This window comes from Canis lupus, chromosome 1 (assembly GCF_011100685.1).
Source record: "Canis lupus familiaris isolate Mischka breed German Shepherd chromosome 1, alternate assembly UU_Cfam_GSD_1.0, whole genome shotgun sequence".
NCBI classification, from domain to species: Eukaryota; Metazoa; Chordata; class Mammalia; order Carnivora; family Canidae; genus Canis; species Canis lupus.
The window spans coordinates 108,442,002-108,466,812 of NC_049222.1; the positions used below are offsets into that span (position 1 = coordinate 108,442,002).

Consider the following 24,811-nt stretch of genomic DNA (forward strand, 5'->3'; position numbering starts at 1 on the left):
CCCAGGCCGTGACCCTGAGGTCCCGGGATCGAGTCCTGCATCGGGCTCCCGGCATGGAGCCTGCTTCTCCCTCTGCCTGTGTCTCTGCCTCTCTCTCTCTCTCTCATGAATAAATAAATAAATCTTAAAAAAAATAAAATGACAATAATAAACCCATTGTGTTAAGATATAAACCTACGTTAATAAAAATAATAAGTTTTCCAGACAAACAAACAAGCAAACAAAATGAATGAGGCACCTGGCTGGCTCAGAAGAGCAAGAGACTCTGGATTCCAGGGTTGTGAGTTCGAGCCCCACATTAGCTGTAGTGATTACTTAAATAAATAAAACTTAAAAAAATTTTTTAATAATGAAGTTAGTGAGAAGAGTGGCATTGTTTTTTGTTTGTTTGTTTTTTACCATTTTGCAAGTATATCTGTAATGCTTGGCTCAACAGAAGATTTGTGCCTTGTACCTACTTGTGATCTTGTGATACGTATTCTACCACGATACTGCACGCTGTGTGGCTTCTGGAAAAATCCAGCGTACACTCATCGGAGAGTGAGTGAGAAAGGCAGGTAATGTGTCAGTGTTAGAATGAAAGTAATTTTCATACTAGGGGGCGCCTGGCTGGCTCAGTAGGTACATGCTACTCTTGATCGTGGGGTCATGAGTTTGAGCCCCATGTAGGGTGTAGAGATTACTAAAAAAATAAATTGTAAAAAAAAAAAAGAAAAAGAAAAAGAAAGAAAAAGAAAACAATTTTGAGCTCTTGGATTCCCTGACAGGCTCTTGGGGACCCCCAGGGAACTCTGAACCACACTTTGGGAAGTGTAGTTCCCAAAGTGGGAAGTGTCCTGCCATCCATGGTTTTGAAATCAGTAAAGCTCCCACACCAGAAAGTTTGATCATTAGTTTGGAGACAGAATTCAACCTAAACAGATACACGATCTTAAATTACTTCTCCGTCAGTGGGGCTGTCCACAGATTTCATCACGGAAATATTAAAGTGATGGCAGCCCTACCCCAGACCGCACTGAGGCTGTTCAGAACATACGGTGTATATTTCTACGGCCTTATCAAAATCTCAAAATTCCCAAATCCAGAACACACCTGACCCCGGGGTTTCGGATAAGAGACCTGTCAGAAATTAAAATCCCATGCATGGATATTTCCCCCACGCAATCAAGGCACTCTGCTTATGTTCTAGCTTATTCTATTTCATTTCCCAGCAAAACTCTGGGCATGAGCCACAAGCTTGATGTCACATCGCAGGATGGCTCACAGTCTGAAAAACTCTGGGGGACCTTCTGAAAGCCCCTGTGACGACCCTCTCTCTGAAGGGCAGAGGACAGATTTGACTCATTCCTTCCCACAAGCCCAAACTCTGGCCAAGGGCCGGGCTCAGTGCATAGTAGGCATTGAATAAACGTTTGTGGCGTGAATACACGAAGAGTGAGCCGGAGACAGAGTTGGGACTGTAACCCCGTCGCTGCCGTTCTCTAGGACTCAAAAATTCTGTCCACCTTGTCCCCAAAGATCCAGGCGGCCGGCCGCCGGCTCCTGCTCCTGCTTCCCCTCCGGGAGGCGATGAACCCCAGCCGCCCTTCTGGCGGAGACAGAACTACATTTCCCACAGGTCTCAGGGCTGGGACTACACTTCCCATGAGCCCCTGCTCTCGCCAGGTTCGGTGCCCTTCAGCCGCCGGGGCAGTTAATTGCATCTTCAGAGCGCCCTCCCCAGCCCCCAGTTTCCTTCTCTCTACCCGCACCTGGTCAGTCCACCTTGCAGGGGTGGTCCCGGCGCCCTCTAACCCCCACGCCTCCTCGCGCGATGAACCTGCCTCAGTTTCCCCAGCGAGACCCCGAGAGGCAGCCCCTCCCCCACCCCATGGGGAGGGCTGTGCGCCGCGGGGTGCGTGAGCCGCGCGTCCCTGCCGCGCCCCTGGGTGGGGGGAGCCTTGGAACCCCCGCTGGGGGGCGGGGGCGGGGCTGGCGCGCAGGGGAGGGGGGCCCGGGTCGCCGCCGCGGGTGCGCTGGGAGGCTGCGTCTGGGCTGCGCAGCTCCGGCCTGGCCTCGCGCGGGAGGGACGCATCGCAGGTGCTCACGGACCGCGGGGACGTCCGCGCGCAGGGTGGGAGTCGGTGCTTCCGGTGTGTCTGCAGCTCGGGGTGCTGTGGGGTGGGGTGCGAACCCCCCGACGGCGGCGGCCTGGCACGTGACGTGTGCGTCCTTGTCTGTTTTGTCTGTGTCCCTGTCGGACCGAGTTCCAGTCCCCAGCTCTGCCACTTCCCTGCTGTGTGCCTTGGGGCAGGTGACCGCACCTCGCCTGACTCAGTTTCCTCATCTGTACGATGGGGATGATAAAAGCACCTGCCTCAGAGGGCTGTTGTGTAAAGCGCCGAGAACGCTGCCGGCGCAGAGTAAATGCTCAGAAGAATAAATAAATAAAGTAAACTATGATTATGTATCTTTTGTATGAAGCAAGCGTCTCTGGCTATGTCATGGCTGCGTAACCTCGTAGGAAATGTGGGTATTTGTGATGCGTGCGTGTTTGTAGGTGTAGTGCATGTCTGCATCTCAGTAGGTGTTGTGTGTCCCTGGGTGTATTTATGTATGTGATGTGTGGAAATGACGGGCAAGGTGTCTTCGTGACCTTGTATGAAATGTGTGCATCTTTGCAATGGGTCTGTCCATGTGTTTAAGTATGTGATGTGTGGATCTGTGTTGTGTGTCTGTGTTTATGTATAATGCAGATGACTGAGTATACTTAGAAACGATATGTGTCTGTGTGTGTCCGTGTATGATGTTACTTATGGGTATTTTTGCCTGTGATCTGTGTAGCTTCGTATGCATGTGTAATTCTTTGAATGTGTTGTGTCTATGTATCCAGTTCTGATGGTTGATGTGAATCTGGGTATGTGACATGTGTCCATGCGTTCAGGTAAGTCAAGCGTGGGTGGGTGTGAGAGCCGTGTGTATCCTTTAAGTACCTGTGAATATGTGTGTGTTGTGTGTGTTTTCGTGTTGGTGACATACATGTCTCTCCATGCACCCACTGTGTGTCTGTGGATATTCGTGCGTGTGATAGGTGTATCTATGTTAGTGCATGTCATGTGTGTGTCTGTCTCTGTGAAAGTGATGTCTGTGTGTATGTGTGTGGTGTGAGAGTCTGTGTATCCGTGTATGTCATGCTGGTGTCTGCGAGTGTCCTTTGTTGCCCATGTGCGAGATGTCTGTGTGTTGTGACTGTGTGCCTCGGCATGTCCCTGTGGTGTCCGCGTGAATCTTTGTCTGTGGGGTGGGTGTCTGTGTATTCGGGGCTTTACTTTGTGGCAGGTGTGGGTCTTTGTGATGCTTTGCTGTTCCTGTGTGACAGGGTGCATCTGTGCCGGGGGCCGGCCTGCCTGTACGTACCCAGTGCAGCCCGTCGTCCCTGCGTCTTTGTGTGTGACGTGTACGTGTCCCCGTCTGCCGATGGCTGTCCACCTTTGTATGTGATGTGCTTGTCTATGAGGGTCTCTGCGACGTGTGTCAGGCATGTGTGGGCTGCGTGTGCCTGACATCTGCATCTTGGCGTGGAGCACACGTGTCCGTGCTGGTGGCGTGTCACAGTAGTGCCCGGGCCAGGCACTGTGGGCCCTGTGCCCCCCCCACAAGGGTCTGCTGGTCCCTGTCTGTCCCTCCTCCTCCCCTCCCTCCTGGCAGCCAATGCTACTGGGGAGCCAGTTGCCATGACGACGCTCCATCCTCCCTCCATCCTCCCTCCTCCCACCCTTCCTCTGACAGGCTCTCTGCTCCCCCAATCCTGGCTGCCCTCGGGGGCGGGGCCCTCATTCTCCCCCCCCATCCTACCCTCTCCCCCCCACCCCAGCAACCCCGGCTCCCCAGCTCCTCTCCTCTGTCCGCCTCTCCATCCCTTCATCTGTCTGTCCCTTCAAAGAGGGGGAGGGGGGTACCTGAGCCAGTAAGCAGCCCCTCCCTCCCCCTGTCCTGCGTCTCCTGCCCCTCTCCTGGGCCGGGGGGAGGCCAGGGTCGCGCGGGTCCCCATGGCTGGGGGCTGAGGGCCCGCCCCCCCCTCCTCCCCAGCCGCCACCACCTCCACCTCCCTTCCATCCTCGACAAGATGCCTGCCCCCGGCGCCCTCATCCTCCTCGCGGCCGTCTCCGCCTCCGGCTGCCTGGCGTCCCCGGCCCACCCCGGTGAGTCTGTCTGGCCATCCGGCTGTCCCGCGGCCCCCCACCCCCACCCCGGCCTGCCCGGGGGTCGGTCCGCGGCGCTCCGGCTCCACCATCACCTGCGTGCGCGTCTCCCCGCAGCGGAGCCAGGGCCCGGGCAGCCGCGGCGACGGTGCCTCTGTCAGCAGGGCCTGTGGGAGGAAGGCTGGGGGCTGGGTGGGGAGGGGGTCCGTTTGGGCAACATGTGTGTGTGCACACGCATGTGTGCGTGCAGGTGTGTGCAGGGAGCCTGGGAAGGATGGGGCCTCTGGGAGAATTGGGGGCAGAGGGGAGGAATACTATTTCTAAGGGGGACACAGCATAGGAGGCTGCCTCCAGCTTTGGGGGAGACCCAGGGCTTGCGGAGTTCCCTTCTCAGGGGCTTGGGCTGGGGACGGAGGACGTGTGTGTACTCCACCAGTCCCTAAAAGAGACAGGCCTCAACCCCCGTAACTAGAGGGCTCCAGCGTGGGGCAGGAATCTTCTCCCCGCCTGCAGTTGGGGGGCTCATCCTCTTGCCCAAATAGGGGGTAATGAGACTCCCCGTTGGAGCGTATTTTAAATTCTGAGAGCACCAGGCTCCACTATTACACTTCCTTCCCTCAGTCCTCACTGGAATTCATCCAAGCCTGCGGTGAGGTGATGGGGGGGGGGTCCTAGCTTGGGGTGAGAGGAGGGACCCCACCCCCAACCCAACCACCTGAGAAGGCCTCAAACTACAACTCCCACAATGCCCTGGGCCATCCGGCTCCTCTGCCAAGGAGACCCTGGTTGCAGGGCATTGTGGGAGTTGTAGTCAATCCTGGCCAGGATGGGAGGGGTGGGGGCCAGGATGGAGTCTGGGAGCTTGGGGCTAGAAGCCGGGACCCCAGCCCAGTCCTGTGCCCACAGATGGATTCGCCCTGGGCCGGGCCCCTCTGGCTCCTCCCTACGCCGTGGTCCTCATTTCCTGCTCCGGCCTGCTGGCCTTCATCTTTCTCCTCCTCACCTGTCTGTGTTGCAAACGGGGTGATGTCGGCTTCAAGGTGAGGTGCATGGGGATTCAGGTGGGGAGGAAGACTCCAACAAGTCTCCTTTGCCCCTCAACCCAGGTAGCTGGTGGGGGAGAGGGGCAGTAAGTCTGGCAGCACCTTCCGGCCTGAAGTTCTGGCAAGATCTGGAGTCTTGGGATGCAGATCGGGGAACAGTTATAAGAAAGACGGGGAGACACATGGATGAAAAGGATGATGGCGTGTCTCAGCACTGTGTTCTCCCACCCCTCACCTCTCCCGGCCCCCAGGAGTTTGAGAACCCTGAAGGGGAGGATTGCTCCGGGGAGTACACTCCCCCGGCGGAGGAGACCTCCTCCTCACAGTCGCTGCCCGATGTCTACATTCTTCCGCTGGCTGAGGTCTCCCTGCCGATGCCTGCCCCGCAGCCTTCACACTCAGGTACTCTCCACGCCTAGACTAGGATCCCACGCCCCCACGGGAGAGTCTTCCCTCGGGGGGCCAGGGAGCTGAGGTCCCCCGCAGCCAAGGGGAAAGGCAGAGGTGGGAGCCACAGAATCCTGGAGGCGGCCAAAAGGGAGTCAGAGATCATCTCCAGGAAAGCCACTGCTTAATCCACAGCCAGACTGGGGGATTCCTATGGGGTAGTGAGTGGTGAGGTCAGCCTAGATCTCAGTCTCAGAGGCAGCCAATGGCAGGCTGAAGTCAGGTCACAGGATCTTGAAACGCCAAAGGGAAGGATGGGTTGGATGCTGGGAACTTGAGGGCAGCCAATGAGGAGGCTGAGATCCATCAGGGAATTTGGGGGCAGCCAATGAAAAGAGACTGGTATCTGCTTTGACCCCCCCCCCAGGTGCCACTGAATTGGCAGGGGGGGGCGGTTTGGGGGTGTCAGTGGCACTTGGGAGGGGAAGAGAGGCTAAGGGACCTCCCCTTTTTGCCCTCCTCCACCTCCTCCTAGATATGACCACCCCCCTGGGCCTTAGCCGCCAGCATCTCAGCTACTTACAAGAGATTGGGAGTGGCTGGTTTGGGAAGGTGAGTGGGGCTGGGGCTGGGAGGGAGGGGGATCCATACAATCCAGGGCTGTGCTCCTGTTCTGTGTCCATCCCCTCCCTGCTCCCACCACTTCTCATCTGTCCCCTGCCCTTCAGCCCCCCAGCGCCCTCACCTCTGTCCGCCCCTCACCTACTCCCACCTACCCCAACCCCCCTACATCTGTCAGTCAGCGCCTCCCTCCTCACTCCATTGACCACTCTGCCTCGCCACCTGGCTCTCCACGCGTCCGTCTGTCCATCCTTCCATCCGTCCCTGCATCCATCGGACTCGGGGCCCGTGAGTCTCTCACTCTGCGTCTGATGGGGGAGGGGGGGTGACAAGGGTGGTGGGATCTGGAGGGAGAGGCTGGCAAGAAGTGGGGGGAGTTGAAGCCACGCAGTGGGGTGGAGGTGGTCCTGGGGCCTGGGCTGGGGAAACTGCAGGCTCTGACTTTCCGGTTCCCCCTTGACCAGGTGATCCTGGGAGAGATATTCTCCGACTACACCCCAGCCCAGGTGGTGGTGAAGGAGCTCCGAGCCAGCGCGGGGCCCCTGGAGCAGCGCAAGTTCATCTCAGAAGCTCAGCCCTACAGGTATGGGGGGCTTCTCAGCAGATGAGGGCCGTGGAGGCCCAAAGATGGGAGGTTTGCACCTCAGGGAGGTGACATTTGGGAGTGGGGGGAGTGGGAGGAGTAGAGCGTGGAGTTAAACCTGGTTTGAATCCTGGATCTACTTCTTCCTGGCTGTGTGACTTGGCGGACAGAATTTGCCTCTCTGAGCCTCAAGCCTTGGGTTCCTCCTCAGTACCGTGAGCCAGGGACATGAAATGAGGGGCACAGTGTGACAAGGGTGATGGGAAGGGCACAGAAGCTGAGCTAGAGGCCTGCCCCTCTTCACCCTGAACCTCAGAATCTTCATCTAGGAAGTGAGTCCGGGAAGCCCAAACATCCTACTGGGCTGTTAGGTCTGGGAAGGCAGGACCCTGTCCCTCCCCTGCTTGGTCTCCCCTCTGCTCTAAGGACTTCTAGGCAAGAACTAGGTAAACACTTGCTACATAAACGCCTCCTGAGGTAGTAGTTGCCCTGTCGTGGAAAGGATCTGTATACGGAGAACCTTTTTCAAATGATTTTAAAAGTGGGTATACCCTGAGAGATACAGACACTGGACTTGATTACCCTCATGCTCTAAAGCCTCCCATGGCTCCCTGTTGCCAGCAGGACAAAGTTCCACTCCTCTGTATAGCCCACACTCCCTGCAAGGCCTGGCTCTGTTCCTTTCCTGCCACTGGGCTCCTTGGCCTAGCCATCCTGGCCTCTTCGCTGATTTCCCATAACAGTCTCTTTCCTGCCTCAGGACCTTTGTCCTTACTGTTCCTTCTACCTAGAATATTCCTGGCTCATCCACCCCTGGCTCCAGACAGTGGGCTCCCTTCCCCTCCTCAGGTCTCTGGTCAGAAAGGCCTTCCCTTACCAACACACACACACACACACACACACACACACACACACACTCCACGTAAGGAGGGCCCTGGGAGGCTCCATCACACCAATTCGTGCATTTTCTTCATAACACATATTTCATCTGTTTACTTGCTTATTTGCCTGCCTCTCCCTAGACCCATCCTGGCAACCACTAGCCACATATGGCTATTTAAATTTATGTTAAGTAAAGTGAAATCAAATGAAAAATTCATTGCCTCAGCTACATGCACCACATTTCAATTGCTTAGTAGCCACAGATGGCCAGTGGCTCCCATGTTAGACAGCTCAGATCTAGAACATTCCCACAGAAATTCTCACAGAAAGTTCTCTCGGAGAGCGCAGGACCACACTGGCAGCTTGGGGGTCTGCCCTTTGCAGACGTTTGCTGAGCGAGCCAGAAACCTGGGCTCAAGTCCCCACTCTGCCACGGTTACCAGCTGTGTGACCCTAGGTGAATTGCTTTATGTCTCTGAGCCTCTGTTTCCTCTGGATTAAATGGGGGAACATCATCCTGCCCAGCAAGGTTCTGGGAGGGTTTGATAGCAGAAGCGGCCAACCTTGGCTCAGATTGGTAGGTATGGGGTGCATCCAAGCAATCTTTGGTATCCCCCATCCTAAAGCCCACACTCAGAGCTCCAGCTGTTTTGCAAGGCCCCAGTACAGCCCAGTGGTTTATGACCACATTGTCTTGTGATTCCTCGACCAGGCAGGAGTTGGAGGCACTGTTGTCCCAAGGGGAGAAGGTTGGACACAGGCAGTGAGCCTGGGCGCTGGCCCTACAGCACACGAGTAGCCCCTGCCTCCTGCCAGACCCCAGTGGGAAAATAACTCACTGCACACTTACCTCTGAGCCAGGCCCTGGGTACAAGCCTGGAATTTTTTTTTAAGATTTTATTTATTCATTCATGAGAGACAGAGAGAAAGAGAGAGGCAGAGACATAGACAGAGGGAGAAGCAGGCTCTCTGCAGGAGCCCGATGTGGGACTTGGTCCCAAACCCTGGCGTCAGGCCCTGAGTCAAAGGCAGATGCTCTACCGCTGAGCCACCCAGGTGTCCCAGTCTGGAATGTTTTAATTCTCCTACAGACCCCAGGCCTCGTATCGGGGTAAAGTCTTTCATGGCGCATATTTTCATTGAGCACCTGTCTAGGCACCGGGGACATGGCACCTGAACAGAAAGCCCCAAATTCTTGTCCTAGTGGGGCTCCCCCCCTAGTGGAGGAGACAGGCAATAAACCAGGAAAGAAATTTAAGGAAGAAAATGTCAGAGACTGGCAGGTGCCATGAGGAAGTGAGGCAGCACGTGACAGAGAGGGGAGCTATGGATCATCATGGGGGGAGGTGAGGTGGACTGGGAGGGATCTGGCACGCAAGCATTGTGGGAAGCATGTTCCAGGCAGAGGGAAGAGCAGCTGCAAAGATGGGAAGGCAGGAGAATGTGGGGCGATATGAAAATCAAACAATATGTTAACATGTTCACATAAAAGCTGTAATAATAGTGAGGATCTTCCACTATGTGCTGGCTCTTCTCTGGTCTCATTAAATTCCTCTCTGCAACTGGCTGTGGGGTGACTGTGGCTGTCCCCAGTTTACAGCTGAGGAAAATTGAGGCAGGAAGAGGTGAAATGATTTCTCTGGGGTTTCACACCTGGCAAAGGTGCGGCTCAGGGGGCATCCAGCTGGCTCAGTCAGTGAAGCATGTGACTCTTTTTTTTTTTTTAGATAGATTTATTTATTTATTTATTTATTTATTTATTTATTTATTTATTATTGACACAGAGAGAGAAGCGGAGATATAGGAGAGGGAGAAGCGGGCCCCCTATTGGGAGCCTAATGTGGGACTCAGGGAACCTGATGTGGGACTCAATCCCAGGCCTCCGGGATCACAACCTGAGCCAAAGGCAGATGCTCATCTCCTGAACCATCCAGGCGCCTCTAAGATTTATTTATTATATATAGAGAGGGGGCATATGAGCGGGGAGGGGTGGAGGGAGACAGAGAGAACCCCAAGCACCCTCCATGCCCAGCATGGAGCTCTGACCTGGGCCTCCATCCTGTGCCCCTAAGATTGCCACTTGATCGCTGAAATCAAGAGTCAAGTGCTTAACCCACTGAGCCACTCAGGTGCCCCAGAGTGTGTGACTCTTGATTTTGGGGTTGTGAGTTCTAACCTCACACTGGAGGTAGAGATGACTTTAAGAAAAAAAAAAAAGTGCTCGCTTCGGCAGCACATATACTAAGAAAAAAAAAAAAAGGTGGACTCAGGATTCAACCTTCCTGCTGGCCCTCCAGCCTGACTATTACCCACAGTGTGAGGCTAAAGGAGGGGGCTTGGGGCAGTGATGTTTCTTTGGGAAATGATGTTGAAGCTGAGGCCCGAGGGATGAGGAAAACTCTGCTGAGCGGAGGGCTCCTAACAGAGTGAAGTGTAAGTGCAAAGGCCTGGAGCCTAAGTGGGTGCCTGTGTGTCTGGGGAGATGTGCAGGGCAGGCGGCGAGAAGCCATGGTGGGGAAAGGCAGGAAAGACTCAGCAGCGAGCCTTGCTCTGTCCCCCGGTGCGGTGCGGGGGAGCCACAAAGGGCTGTGAGCAGGCGAGTGGCATGTCAGAGACAGACTACAAGGGAGAGGTCAGAGGCAGGGAGGCGGGGAGGAGGCTGAGAAGAGAGTCCAGGAGGTGAGGAGGAGGCTCCAGTCAGGCTGTGGGGAGGGAAGGGGCTGAGCAGAGGTGAGGTGGAGAGGAAGGAGGGCAAGGACCCCCAGGTACTGGAGGATAGTGGGGCTGACCCCCTTCCAGATGGGGGGGAGGGAGGGAGGGTGCGTGTTGAGGGGGCCTGAGTGTGGGGGTGCGGCCAGTAGACTGGAGGCGGAAGAGACCGAGACCAAAGAGGTGGGAGCAACATATTGGAGGCTGGGGTGCGTGGGACAAAGGTCTGTGGTGGGCTGAAAGCGGCTGCTTCCTGACCCTGCCGCCTCCCCACTCTGGTCCCAGGAGCCTGCAGCACCCCAACGTCCTCCAGTGCCTGGGCGTCTGTGTGGAGACACTGCCCTTTCTGCTGATTATGGAGTTCTGTCAACTGGTGAGGGTCTGCGGAGGGAGGGCAGGGTGGAGGCTGGACGGGCTGCGGGGCTGCCAGCAAGCCTAGGGTCCCCGGAATCTTTGGCAATAACACGCGGGACGTGCGCTGACCTTTCCTGAGCGCTTGCCGTAGATGGGCCCTCACTCATGCGAGGGGCGTTCTGTGGTTAGGCCCCTCTAAGCAGCAGGGGAAACTGAGGCTCAGGGGAGCTGCCCACTGAGTGCAGAGGCCGCCCCCCATCCCCGCCTCAGACAGGCTGGATGTGTGGGTTCCTGACCCCACCCCTCCTTCCTTCCAGGGGGACCTGAAACGTTACCTCCGGGCCCAGCGACCCCCTGAGGGCCTATCCCCTGAGCTGCCCCCTCGAGACCTGCGGACACTGCAGAGGATGGGCCTGGAGATCGCCCGCGGGCTGGCACATCTCCACTCCCACAACTACGTGCACAGGTGGCTCTCGCGAGCCACGGGGAAGAGGGTGGTGGAGGCACTACTTAGGGAGGGGTCGAGGCTATGGGGGTGGGAGGTGGGGCCACAGGGAAGGGGCGCAACCCTGGGGAGAAAGCACGAGCAGCCGGCGGAGTCGGGAGGGGAGGAGCCCCGGAGGAGAGGGGTCGGAAGAGGAGAGGGAGGAGTCAGGAGAGGGAGTGGGATCGGGAGGGGAGGAGTCACAGGGGAGAGAGGGAGGAGCCTTGGCGGGGAAGGGTCAGAAGGGGAGAGGGAGGGGTCACAGAGGAGAGGGAGGAGTCAGGAGAGGAGGAGGTTTGGGGAGGCGGAGGAATCAGGGCAGGGGAAGAGGAGTAATGGCAAGAAGGGAGAGGGGCGGGGCGGGGGCGGTGGGCGGGGCTGGCAGCTATTCCCCCCCCTCCCCCCGCCCCGCTGCCCCCTCCTACCTCACGTCCTTGCCGCGCCCCCAGCGACCTGGCCCTGCGCAACTGCCTGCTGACCTCCGACCTCACCGTGCGCATCGGAGACTACGGGCTGGCCCACAGCAACTACAAGGTGGGGGCCGCCCTCCATCAGGGCGGGGGGCGGGGGGAGGGCCCCCACCCGCCTGACCCCGCTCCGGCGCGCCCCCCAGGAGGACTACTACCTGACCCCCGAGCGCCTGTGGATCCCGCTGCGCTGGGCGGCGCCCGAGCTCCTCGGGGAGCTGCACGGGACCTTCATGGTGGTGGACCAGAGCCGCGAGAGCAACATCTGGTGAGGGGGCCCCCACTGCGGGCTGCGCGGGGCCGGGGCGGCGAGGAAGGTGGAAGAGGGGTCACGGTTCCGGCTGCGGAAACAGAGGCTGGAAGAGAGGCCCCCAGGCGGGGCAGGGCAGGGTTCTCAGGTACCTCTCTTCTCCCTCTGCTCCCCGCAGGTCCCTGGGGGTGACCCTGTGGGAGCTCTTTGAGTTTGGGGCTCAGCCCTACCGCCACCTGTCAGACGAGGAGGTCCTCGCCTTCGTGGTCCGCCAGCAGCATGTCAAGCTGGCCCGGCCGAGGCTCAAGCTGCCCTATGCCGACTACTGGTGAGGGCAGAGCCTGACCCCTGACCCCTGACCCCTGACCTTCCCATCCCATCCCATCCCATCCCATCCCATCCCATCCCATCCCAGGATGTCCCAAAGTCCCTCACCTCTTGGCACACCACCCACAATCTCACTCAGCACTCGCCACAATCCCTAGAGTGGAGCGCGCATGTCCCCACTCCTTTTGCTGCTTGGAAGGGGTGAAACAGTTGGGGAGCTTCAGCGCTGGTTCGAGAACCCTAGTCTCTCCACTCCAGCAAAACCCCTGCTGCTTGCTTATCTCTGATTCCAGAGCAAACAGCCCAGAGAGGAAGACCACCTAACCATCATCCCCTTACATCTGCCCTGCTGTCCCCCGTTTTTCACCACCCCCCCTCCCGCTGCCGCATCTCTGTCACACACAAACCTGGGGCTCTGTCCTCATCTCTCTGGGTCTCTGTCTGCCTCCCTTGAGATATCAGTCCTCTTCCCTCTCTGGGTCTCCCCTGACCCCAGTGACCCCTCCACACACGTGTGCATACACATACCCACACACACACAGGGACTCTTCTGTTCTCACCTGTGCCTCCTCCCTGTCCCCCAGGTACGATATCCTGCAGTCCTGCTGGCGGCCACCCGCCCAGCGCCCTTCGGCTTCCGATCTCCAACTGCAGCTCACCTACCTGCTCTCTGAGCGACCCCCACGGCCCCCGCCCCCACCCCCCCCCACCCCGAGACGGTCCCTTCCCCTGGCCCTGGCCCCCGCAGCACAGCGCGCCCCGCCCAGGCACCCTCTCCTCACCATTCCCCCTCCTGGATGGCTTTCCCGGGGCTGACCCTGATGATGTGCTCACGGTTACTGAGAGCAGCCGCGGCCTCAACCTCGAATGCCTGTGGGAGAAGGCACGCCGGGGAGCTGGCCGCGGTGGGGGAGCGCCCCCCTGGCAGCCGGCGTCTGCGCCCCCGGCCCCCCATGCCAACCCATCCAACCCTTTCTACGAGGCGCTGTCCACGCCCAGCGTGCTGCCCGTCATCAGCGCCCGCAGCCCCTCCGTGAGCAGCGAGTACTACATCCGCCTTGAGGAGCACGGCTCCCCGCCTGAGCCCCTCTTCCCCAATGACTGGGACCCCCTGGACCCAGGAGTGCCTGCCCCCCAGGCCTCCCAGGCCCCTTCCGAGGTGCCCCAGCTGGTGTCCGAGACCTGGGCCTCCCCCCTCTTCCCTGCGGCCCGGCCCTTCCCCACCCAGTCCTCGGCATCAGGCAGCTTCCTCCTGAGCGGCTGGGACCCCGAGGGCCGAGGTGCCGGGGAGACCCTGGCGGGAGACCCCGCCGAGGTGCTGGGGGAGCGGGGTACTGCCCCGTGGGCAGAGGAGGAGGAGGAGGAGGAGGAGGGCAGCTCCCCGGGGGAGGACAGCAGCAGCCTCGGGGGTGGCCCCAGCCGCCGGGGCCCGCTGCCCTGTCCCCTGTGCAGCCGGGAGGGGGCCTGCTCCTGTCTGCCCCTGGAGCGGGGGGACGCCGTGGCTGGCTGGGGGGGCCACCCCGCTCTTGGCTGCCCGCATCCCCCCGAGGACGACTCGTCCCTGCGGGCAGAGCGGGGCTCCCTAGCCGACCTGCCCCTGGCCCCCCCCGCCTCGGCCCCCCCCGAATTTCTGGACCCCCTCATGGGGGCGGCGGCGCCCCAGTACCCCGGGCGGGGGCCACCTCCCGCTCCCCCCCCCCCGCCGCCACCTCCCCGGGCCCCTGCGGACCCAGCCGTGTCCCCCGACCCTCCCTCGGCCGTGGCCAGTCCCGGCTCCGGCCTGTCATCTCCGGGCCCCAAGCCGGGGGACAGCGGCTACGAGACCGAGACCCCTTTTTCCCCCGAGGGAGCCTTCCCCGGCGGGGGGGCAGCCGAGGAGGAAGGGGTCCCTCGACCGCGGGCTCCCCCCGAGCCCCCCGACCCGGGAGCGCCCCGGCCACCCCCAGACCCGGGTCCCCACCCACTGCCGGGGACCCGGGAGAAGCCGACCTTTGTAGTTCAAGTGAGCACCGAGCAGCTCCTGATGTCCCTGCGGGAGGACGTGACAAGGAACCTCCTGGGGGAGAAGGGGGCAAACCCCCGAGAGACGGGACCCAGGAAGGTGGGGAGAGGCCCCGGGAACAGAGAGAAAGTCCAGGGCCCGAGCAGGGACCCCACAGTCCTGGGCAGCGGGAAGAAAGCCCCAAGCCCGAACGAGGAGCCGAGCCTCCCCATGAACGGGGTGACGGTGCAGAACGGGGGCCAGAGAGCCCCGGACATCATCGAGGAGAAGGTGGCGGAGAATGGGGCCCCCGGGACTCCCGAGAGAGAAGAGAAAGTGCCGGAGAAAGTGCTGGAGAATGGGGAGGTGACACCCCCAAGGAGGGAGGAGAAAGTGTTGGAGAATGGGGAGCTGAGGTCCCCCGAGAGAGAAGAGAAAGTGCTGGTGAATGGGGGACTGACAGCCTCAAAGATCGAGAAGAAGGTGTCAGAGGATGGGGGCCTGAGACCCCCCAGGAACACGGAGAGGCTGCCGGAGACTGGGCCTCGGAGAGCCCCAGGGCCCTGGGAGAAGGCACCCGAGAGTGGGGTGCCAGCCCCAGAGACCTTGCTGGAGAGAGCCCCCGAGCCCGGCGCAGTGGCCTTGTCCCGGAACGGCGGGGAGACAGTCCCTGGCCCCACTGGCCCAGCCCCCAAGAGCGGGGTGCTGGAGCCCGGGACCGAGAGGAGAGCCCCCGAGACTGGGGGGGCACCGAGAGCCCCCGGGGTTGGGAGGCCGGACCTCGGGAGTGGGGGCCGAGCCCCAGTGGGCACGGGGATGGCCCCCGGCGGCGGCCTCGGAAGCGGCGTGGACGCAAAGGCCGGATGGGCAGACAACACGAGGCCACAGCCGCCACCGCCACCGCCGCCACCACCGGAGGCACAGCCGAGGAGGCCGGAGCCAGCGCCCCAGAGAGCCAGGCCGGAGGTGGCATCCGAGGGAGAGCCCGGGGCCCCAGACAGCAGGGCCGGCGGAGACACAGCACCCAGCACAGACGGGGACCCCCCCCAACCCGAGAGGAAGGGCCCCGAGATGCCACGACTGTTCTTGGACTTGGGACCTCCTCAGGGGAACAGCGAGCAGATCAAAGGTGAGGAGGCTGTTGGGAGCAAGGGGAGCGAGGTTGGGGGCCAAGGCCTGGCTCCTTCCGAGACGTACAGTTGAGCTGAGAGTCTCAGGCTTCCAGGGAGCAGACGGGTCAGGCTGGCAATAGTGAGCACAGACCCTGGAGCCCCACCGCCTGGGCTCAGATCCTGGCTCTGCCCCCTCTCTAGCCCTGTGGCCCTGGACAAGTGACCTTGCATATCTGTGCCTCGGTTTCCCGCCAAAAATGGATGATGAGGATAGCACCTGCCTAATAGGGCAGAGAGGCTTGAGAAGGTTAGGACTTCTGAAGCCTCTAGCGCAGCCTGGCACACCCGAGCGCCTGCTTTGATCCCAATTCCATTAGACCCCGGGTCTCAAACTCAGAGGACCACGGGGGCCAGATAGTATTGGGAAATGAATGACGTCGTCTGGGAGTGGCTGGGTGGGAGTTGGGGAAGGAAATGCAGCCCCAGTCAGGACTGCCCACCTGGCGTTGCCAGATGTGCTGCTTTTCCCTTTTAAACCAGAGTTCTGCGTGTTTTAATGGCTGAAGCCGATTCACACGGACCTTCTCTGTGGGCTGGGCGGCCAGCGTGTGATCTCTGGTTTAAACTTGCCAACAAGTGGAGGCATCCATGCAGTGTGCCAGGCCTCCTGTGTGCCAGGCCCTGGGCTGCCCCAAACTGGGATCTGGGGAGCTTCAGACACCCCACCCCCACCCCCGCCAACGATGGTAGCAGTGACCTGAAAACTGTAGAAATGTCTTCTGAAACTGAGTTTTGGTAGGAACACAGAAAGTGTGTTGTCACAGAGGGGGGGTAGACTTAAGAGAAAAGCTAAATGGCCCCTGTTCAGATGGGGACACAGGCACTGTGGCTCCACCAGAATCACCCAGAGGCCTTAAGTAGTGGTATGAAAGTTATAAAGGACTGGGCCCTGGTTTTTATTGGCAATCTCACAGCCCCCATTGAGGAAAAGGTTATCATCTCTGTTTGCCAGAGAAGCCTGCAGCTCAGGAGGGAGATGTCAGGAATGGGGCTGGGCACAGAATTTTCCATCCTTACAGTCCATGGTATTAGGACACTATCACTTCCTTGAGATTGATGTGGGGAATTTGCAACCAGCTGTGTCAGGGAAGGCCCCAGACAGCGTGAAAATGTCAGGGGATGAGCAGCTAAGATGCCTCGGAGGATTGTGGGGGGAGGCGGGGAGGATGTGGTTGGGTGGGAAGATGCTGGGAATAGCCTGCTTTAAAAAAAAAAAAATGCATGAACTCCTATTCATCCTTCAAGACCCCACTCAAATTTCCCCTTCCCTGGGAAGCCTTCCTGATTTCCAAAGGCTATCACCCTGTCCTTCCTGAGAGCTCCTTGAGAGCTCCCTCACAGCCCCCAACCCCTTCGCCCTGAGATGGATGGTCAAGGAAGGCCTCAAGGAGGTGACTTTTGAGCAGATGTGAAGGAAGTAAGCTGGGTGGATATCTGGGGGAAGGGTGTTTCGGGTGGAGGGCGCTGAGATGGGCACTATCTTGGCATGCTCGGGGAACAGCAGAAGGCCAGTGAAGCTGGAATGGAGTGAATGAAGGGAGGAGAGTGACCCGATCCACATCCAGTCTTTCTCCCCGCTCTGCCCTGACCCTCCTGTCATCCCCACCGTTGTTCCCCACAGGGCCCTGTCACAACCATTTTCTTATACATTAATGGAGGGATGAGTGGCCCCTCTTAATCTACTAGTGAGGAGACAGAGACACAAAGAGGTGGATTTACTTGCCCCTGGGCACACAGCAAGCCAGCAGGGTAGGCTTGGGATTTGAAGCCAGGTTTACTCCTCCAGGGACCTGGAGTCCTTACCTTCCGGCAAGCTGAGATCAGAGAGGCTTTGGGGCGTCTAACCCTGGAGATGGTTTGACGCCCCAATTTTATCTGGCAGTTGAGGGCCAGAGAGGGAGAGGACCTTGGTCAACATCACATAGCAGGGAACATTCATTCATTAATCCCACGATTATTGCCTGAGTACTTCTACGTGCTGGGGATGCAGCCAGCAGGAGCCCAAGTCAAGTCTGCTCTGTGGCAACGCAAACACGAATCACGTTGCCACAGAAGGACAGTTACACACTGAGATCAGCTGCTTGGAAGGAGCGGTGCTTGGTGCTGTGGGGTGCAGAGCGGGTGACCTTCTGGGAGGCCCCTGAAGGCTGGAAAGCCCAGACAGAGGAAGGGGGTGAATAGGACTTGAATTAGGAAAGGAAGTTCCAGGCAGAAGGAACAGCCTAAGCAAAGGCTCAGAGGTGGGAGGCACAGGGAGGTGGCCCAAGTGACTGGCTGGAGGTCAAGTCAGAATGAGTTGGGGAACAGAGCCTGGAGAGGTCAGCAGGGTCAGGGCACTCGGGCCTGGTGGGTGGCAGAGAAAAGTTGGGGCTTTGTGATGTGGACTCTGGGGAGTCGTGGAGAGGGTTAACCCCTGGTGTAGGGGGAAGATCACTCCTACTCTGCGTGGAGAAAGGCCCCGGAGCAGCCCTTGGGTTCACAAGAGGGGAAACTGAGGCCCATACTGTGGCCTGAGATGACCTGAGGACACACAGCGGGGCAGGAGGGCATGCCTCAGTTTCCCCGGGAGCAGGGGCTCACCGGGTCTCTCCCCTCGCAGCCAAGCTCTCGCGGCTCTCTCTGGCGCTGCCGCCGCTCACGCTCACGCCGTTCCCGGGGCCGGGCCCGCGGCGACCCCCGTGGGAGGGCGCGGACGCCGGGGCGGCTGGCGGGGAGGCCGGCGGGGCGGGGGCGCCGGGGCCAGCGGAGGAGGACGGGGAGGACGAGGACGAGGACGAGGAGGAGGACGAGGAGGCATCAGCGTCGGGCGCGGCGGCGGGGCCGCGGGGCCCCGGGAGGGCGCGGGCAGCCCCGGTGCCCGTCGTGGTGAGCAGCGCCGACGCGGACGCGGCCCGCCCGTTGCGGGGGCTGCTCAAGTCTCCGCGCGGGGCCGACGAGCCCGAGGACAGCGAGCTGGAGAGGAAGCGCAAGATGGTCTCCTTCCACGGGGACGTGACCGTCTACCTCTTCGACCAGGTGCGCGGCCGCGGGGCGGGGCCGGTCGGGGCGGGGCCTGGGGAGGAGGAGCCATCCTGGTGAGGCCGGGGCCGGGGCGGGGGGCGGTGGGGGAGCGTGGGGGAGTGTGGCGGGGGGACTGGACCGGACTTGGGGCCTGGAGTGAGGGGGAGGGTGCGGCCTGTGGGGAGGGTGCTGGAAGGTTAGGGGTGGGAGGGAGATACCTGCTAGTGAGGGCGGAGCCCGGAGAGGCTGGGGAGAAGGTGCTGAGAGAATTGGGGCGTGGTTTGGGGCGGGGTCCGCCCACCCGCGCTCCAGCGCTCGGGAGGCAGCGGATTTGACCCGCTAGGGCGGGCCTTGGCGAGGCTGCAGGTAGGGCTGAAGAGACGCGGCTTGGGGTTCCGATACTAAGTTCAGAAGCGGGTTCAGAGAGAGACAGAGCTCATGAACTGCGGCGGGACCCAGAGCGTGGGTTGGGGATCGTGCGAGGAGTAACGAGGGCTGAGAGGATGGTGTTGAAAAGGGAGAGGAAAGGGCGGGATGATGCTTGCGGACGGGGGCTAGACGGGTGTGGATGGGCCCGGGTGGACCTGGAGGGGGCGCGCCGGTCTGAGGTCCTGAGATGAGGCTGGCCCGGGCCACTAAGCAAACGGACGGGGGCGGGGGGTGGAGGGCTGGAGCGGGGCGACTTCAGAGGGCAGGGCTCAGGGGCTGGGTCGCGGGGGGGTCGAAGGCGCAGGATGGGGTGGGGGGTGTGGAGGACTGTCGGGGCCGTAGTTCCGCGCCCTGAACTCGGACGCCTGCGGCCGAGATATCGGTAGTTAGGGGTCATGGAGACAAGGCGGGGCTTATGGAGATGCTGTTGGGTTGGGGGCTCCCGTGGAAGCGTCGCCTAAAGAAGCAAGGAGAGAATTCCTGCGGCGGGGGACTTAGCTGTGGGCGGGAGTCCGCGGTCGAGGGAGGAGCCTCGGGTGGATTTAAGGGATGACCTGAGGTTTCCAAGGCAGATCAGGGGCTCCAACCGCCTTCTCAGAGACTGCGATTGTAAATTGGGGTACCCGAAGCCCCTGAAACGTTAGCAGGCTGTGTTGCCCGTTGGGAATACGGTGGATGGGATGTGACGGTGCGCCCCCTAATCCACTTCCATAGGAGACGCCAACCAACGAGCTGAGCGTCCAGGGCCCCCCCGAGGGGGACACGGACCCGTCAACGCCTCCAGCGCCCCCGACGCCTCCCCACCCCGCCACCCCCGGAGATGGGTTTCCCAGCAACGACAGCGGCTTTGGTAAGGGGCTGAGCGGGGCCTGGAGGGGGCCGAGGTGAAGCGAGGTGTCTGGACGGGAAGAGAGAGGCAGGGTCTGGAGGTGGGGAGGAGATGGGGCGGGCCCCGACGGGGCGGGGCCTGCCGGGGAAGAGAGGAGGGGCGGGGCCCGATGGGGGCGGGGTCTGGGCGGGGCCTGGAGGGGAAGAGAGAGGCAGGGTCTGGAGGAGGACAGTGGTGAGGCCAGGCCTGGGGGCGGGGCTGAATGGACGGGGCGGGGTGTTGAGGCGCCGCCCACGGTGTAGACCGCGAGATTTAGGTGCCTGAGGAGGGTCTAGAGCTAAAAGCGGCTCCAGAAGTGCCGGAGGGTCTGACCGCGTCCTCCCCTCTTCTTTCCTCACCACCCCCCACCCCTAGGAGGCAGTTTCGAATGGGCGGAGGATTTCCCCCTCCTCCCCCCACCCGGCCCCCCCCTGTGCTTCTCCCGCTTCTCCGTCTCGCCTGCGCTGGAGACCCCGGGGCCTCCCGCCCGGGCCCCCGACGCCCGGCCCGCAGGTACGGTGCTTCAGACCCTCGGGCCTGCCCCGCCTCTGCCTTTCTCCGTCCCCATCCCCGAATTTCCTTGCCTTTCTCTCCCCATCCAGCTCGGGAACCAGCTCAACCCAGGCAGTGCCCCACAGATAGACCGGGGCAGTCACGCCCCTTCCCTGAGCCTGTTTGCCCTTCCGGGAGGATGCCCTCAGGATCTTGCCCATCTTGGCCCCGTCCCTTGCCTGGCACTTGTCAGATCCTGATCGCACATCCTTTTGGGGGCACAGGCTGATCAGAGTCAGGGAGAGGAAACCCAGTGTGCTCAGAGCTGGCTAGTTGAACCGGAACATGGTCAGGGAGTTCCTAGCAATAACCACAACAACAGTACTACTAGTACTACTAGTAGTAGTAACAAGTCCTTATATGCGCCCTACATTGTGCTTGCCCATCTGAACCGATAGAATCCTCGCTCCGGGCTCTCTGCTGCCTCCTGCTGCCGCTCCGGAGAATACCTCCGGATGCACAGCTTGCGCGGGGCTGGCGAGCACAGGTGTTCCCAGAGCATAGCACTGAGAAGGTGGAAGGTGCAACCTGCCCCTTTCAGGGAGGGTCGCATTCCTGCTCCCCCAAATCATGGTGGAGTCCAGTCGTTGGCCCTGCCACTCCTTGGCCGTGTGACCCAGGGCAAGTCCCTTTGCCTCTCTGTGCCTCGGTGTCCTCATCTGTGGAGTGGTGATGATCACAAGATCTAACTCCTAAGATTCTTGAGGGGATTAAATGGTTTAATCCTATACACACACAAATACACACAGCCCAGCCCAGCCTGGACATGCATGCAGCAGTGGTCTCTAACTGGTAGCTCTTACTGTACTTAGGGAAGTAGATGGCCACTGAGTGTTGGTTAAGCCCAGGTGCTGTGCTGGGCGCAGGGGATTCCGAGTGGGGCAAGATCCACGAGCCTTCCTCTACCCTACCCCACCCGCAGACACTGACCCCACAGTCTGGCAGTAAATGAGTAAGTGCAAACTCAGGGTTGCTGGAGAAGCAAATGGCAAGGGGAGCGGGCTTTGTCTGTCTGTTTGGCAGTGCCACTTCATCAGGTACTCGAAGGATTGACTGTCATTAACTAGGTGAAGGGGAAGGGGACAGTGTGCTAGCAGATGGAACAGCTTGCACGAGGGCCTGAGGCAGGAGAGACCTTGGCCAGTTCAGGGAACAGAAGGGAGGCGTGTGTGTCTGGGGGTTACTTAGGGAGTGGGGCAGGGGGAGGGGGTAGGGAGGACCATGCAGGGCTTGTGGGTGGGCTGAAGAGAGGGACTTTGTCCTGGGGGCACTAGGGAGCCATGTCAGCTGTGACCAGGGAAAGGACAGCACCAGCTGCTGGTATAGGAAGATCCCCTCCGGGGCCATGTGGGGGCCAACTGGAGGCTGGGAGGCTGGACAGGAGGCCGGTGCCAGGGTCCAGGAGGGAGAGGAGAGTACAGGCAGGGTTCAGGGCAGGAAGGACAGGGCCAAGGGCAGACTCTTCATTTGGCTACATCTTCAGGTTCCACCTCAAATGTCTCTTCCTCCCAGAGGTCTTCTCTGAGGCCTCCATGAGGACAGCGTGGGGTGGGTTCCAGGACATGGGGACACTGCCAAGTGGTGAGTCAGGGCTGAGGCCAGCAGGGCGAGCGTGCCAAGATGACTTCACTAGGAGAGGAGAGGGAGGGCCCAGTCCTGTGAAACCCCAAATCCCTTCCCTCCGCCCGCAGATACCCGTGCTGCGGCTGGGCGGGTGTGGCCCGCAGTGAGATCCTCCATCCCACAGACCTTGGTTTTCTGGATCTGTGGAATGGGTGGGGGCTTTCGTTCCACTGGGATAGGAGGGGTCATGGGGCAGTTTGGTGGGAGGGCGCTTTCAGGCCCTGTGCTGGACGCTGGCGATGCTGCAGTGACCAAGCACAGGGCCATCCTCCCTGAACTTACTCTAGAGAGGCAGGCAGACAGGCAGCTAGCAGACAATGACTAGGGTTGTCTCAGGGGAGAAGCATGAAGGAGAATAACCAGAGTGACTGGGGGGTGGAGGTGGGGGTGTAAAATGTTGACTTCTTGACTGAGAAGGGCCAGGGAAGACCTCTGAGGAAGGAGCCTGCCTTACAGGGGAAGGGATGAGGAAAGGGCATTCCAGGTGGTTGGAACTGCCATGCAAAGGCCCTGGGGTAGGACTGTGCTTGGAGCCGAGGAGGAACAACAAGGACAGCGTGGCCTGAGAGGAGTGAGTGAGGGGGGATGGTGTAGGTGTGGACAGAAGTGGGACAGAACAGATTATCTGGGGCCCTGTGGGCCTGGGTGAGGGCTCCACTTTCACTCTGAGAGAGAGAGAGAGAGAGAGAGAGAGAAACAGAGCCATGAGCCTGTCTGCCCAGTAACTTTCTCTCTCCACTCCCTCCTTCTCAGGCCCCGTGGAGAACTGACTCCCCGAAGACCCCACCCTCCTGCACCCCCAGAAGAGGGGTTGAGAGTAGAATCCTCTGTGGACGACGGAGCCACTGCCACCACCACAGACACCGCCTCTGGGGAGGCTCCTGAGGCTGGGCCCTCCCCCTCCCCCACCATGTGCCAAACGGGAGGCCCTGGCCCCCCACCCCCCAGCCCTCCGGACGGCTCCCCCGAGCCCCCCGACCCCCTCGGTGCCAAATGAGGCAGGAAGCCCCTCATCCCTCCCTGGAGAGCCGCCTTTCTTGGAACTGAACTGAACTCTTTCGGGCCTGGAGCCCCTCGGCACAGCGGAGGCCCCTCCTACCCACTCCTGGCCCCAGCGAGGGGCTGCAGGCTTCGGGGACCTGGACCCCCCATCTCGCGTCTCCCCTCCCCGCCCCAGCCCGGCCCCTGGAGGGGCCTCTGGTTCAAACCTTCGCGTGGCATTTTCACATTATTTAAAAAAGACAAAAACAACTTTTTGGAGGAATGCGGGGGCCTGTGCGTGTTTCGGGGCAAAGATCGGGGGAGGGTCCCGGAGAAGTCGCCGGCGGCCGCCCGCTTCGCAGATGGGCAGCTCGAGGCTCAGGAAGGCTGACGCGCGGCGCAGCGGCCCGGCTGCGGCTTCGCACTCTGGCTCCCCGCTCCGCCCGCTGGGGGCAGCACCGAGTCCGGCTAAGAGGCGGCCGGAGCCCGCGAGGCTGGTCGGACGAGCCGTGTGGCCGCCGCGCAGCTGCGGCGCTGGCCAGAGGCCGTCCCAGCGCCGCCCGGGGTGCTCAGGGATGACCCGCCAGCACCCACGTGGCTCCTGGCCACACGCCACACACCTCAGAACAGTGCTGCCCTGTGTCCCCACCGCCCGCGGTGGCTGTGCCTCAGTTTACCTGTGTCTGCATGTGAGCGCCCACCTCCCGTGGGATTCCATCTCCCCACCTGGCCCGAGTTCTGGGGTCCTCCTCCTTATTCTGTTTCTTTGAGTCTCTCCATCTGTACATGTTTCTCCTTCTCCGTGCCTCCCTGTCGCCTGCCTGCTTCGTTATGTCTTTCTGCAGTGTCTGTTTGTCTCGATTTCTTTTTCTCCGTTTCTCCGGGGCTCCGGACTGATTCTACCTCCCTCTCTTTCTCCTCTGACGAGTCTGTCGTGTATCTGATCTCCTGGCTGCAACCTGCACCCCCCCTCCCCTTGGTACCAGTTTGGATGAGAGTGGAGGAAGGGGCCGGGAGTGTGGACCCAGCTGGGATGCTGTGGACTCCTGGCTTAGGAATTAAGGTGATGAAGGCATTAGGGTCACTTGTTAAGTCTGGGGGATGGAGAAAGGGAGAGTGAGGATTAGGTTCTGCCTCAGAGCCACTGTGGGGTGCTTGAGCTGATCTTAGGACACACCTGCCCAGGGTGGGTGCTGATGGAACCAAGGCTCCTGGGTCTGAGGGAGGAGAGGGGGCTGGGGGCCAGGACCCCTGGTTTTGAGGGCAGGACTCCTGGGTCTGAAGGAGAAGGGCTATATTAGTTCACTAAGGCTGCTATTGACAAAGTGTCACAAATCTGGTGGCTTAAGCCACGGACACCATCTCCATTCTGGAGGTGAAAATGCAAGATCAAGGCATCCGCAGGATGGGTTCCTTCTGAGGCTGTGAGGGAGAATCTGCTCCATGACTCGCCTAGCTGCCGGTGCTCCTTAGTGTGTAGAAGCATCACCCCAATCTCTGCCTTCACCTTCACGTGCTTTCTCCCTGTGTGTGTGTCTGTGGGTTCAAAGTTTCTCTGTATAAGGACACTAGACACACTGGATCCGTGCCCACATTAATGACCGCATCCTGATTGCATCTACAATGATCCGATTCCTAAATGAGACCACAGTCTGAGATACGGGGGCGGTCAGGACTTCAACATACTGATTTCAGGCTGATATGATTGAACCTGTAACAACGAGGTTGGGAATTTGGGGTCCTGGGAGAGGTGGGAGCTGGCAGCTAGAACTCTGAGTCTTTGGGGGAGATGGATTTGGGGCTAAAACTCAAGGACAATTTTCAGGGGATGAGTCTGGTTGGAACGTTGCACAGGCAATTCCAGCTTAAGCTGGCCAAAGCAGAACCACCAACGCCCCACTCCCCACCTCCAAAACT

At 60.2% G+C, this 24,811-nt stretch overlaps 1 protein-coding gene across 1 annotated transcript; it reads left to right on the forward strand.

Moving 5' to 3' along the window:
• Positions 1-2,046: 2,046 nt before the first annotated feature.
• Positions 2,047-22,825, forward strand: LMTK3 (lemur tyrosine kinase 3). The gene is given in 16 exon segments (XM_038528364.1): positions 2,047-4,181; positions 5,088-5,221; positions 5,476-5,626; positions 6,147-6,223; positions 6,697-6,815; positions 10,692-10,779; positions 11,078-11,226; positions 11,694-11,778; positions 11,858-11,979; positions 12,140-12,289; positions 12,873-12,987; positions 12,989-15,398; positions 18,041-18,456; positions 19,585-19,720; positions 20,114-20,251; positions 22,667-22,825. Coding segments are annotated over 16 exon segments (4,383 nt in total). The 5' UTR covers positions 2,047-4,105; the 3' UTR covers positions 22,684-22,825.
• The last annotated feature ends 1,986 nt before the right edge of the window (positions 22,826-24,811 follow it).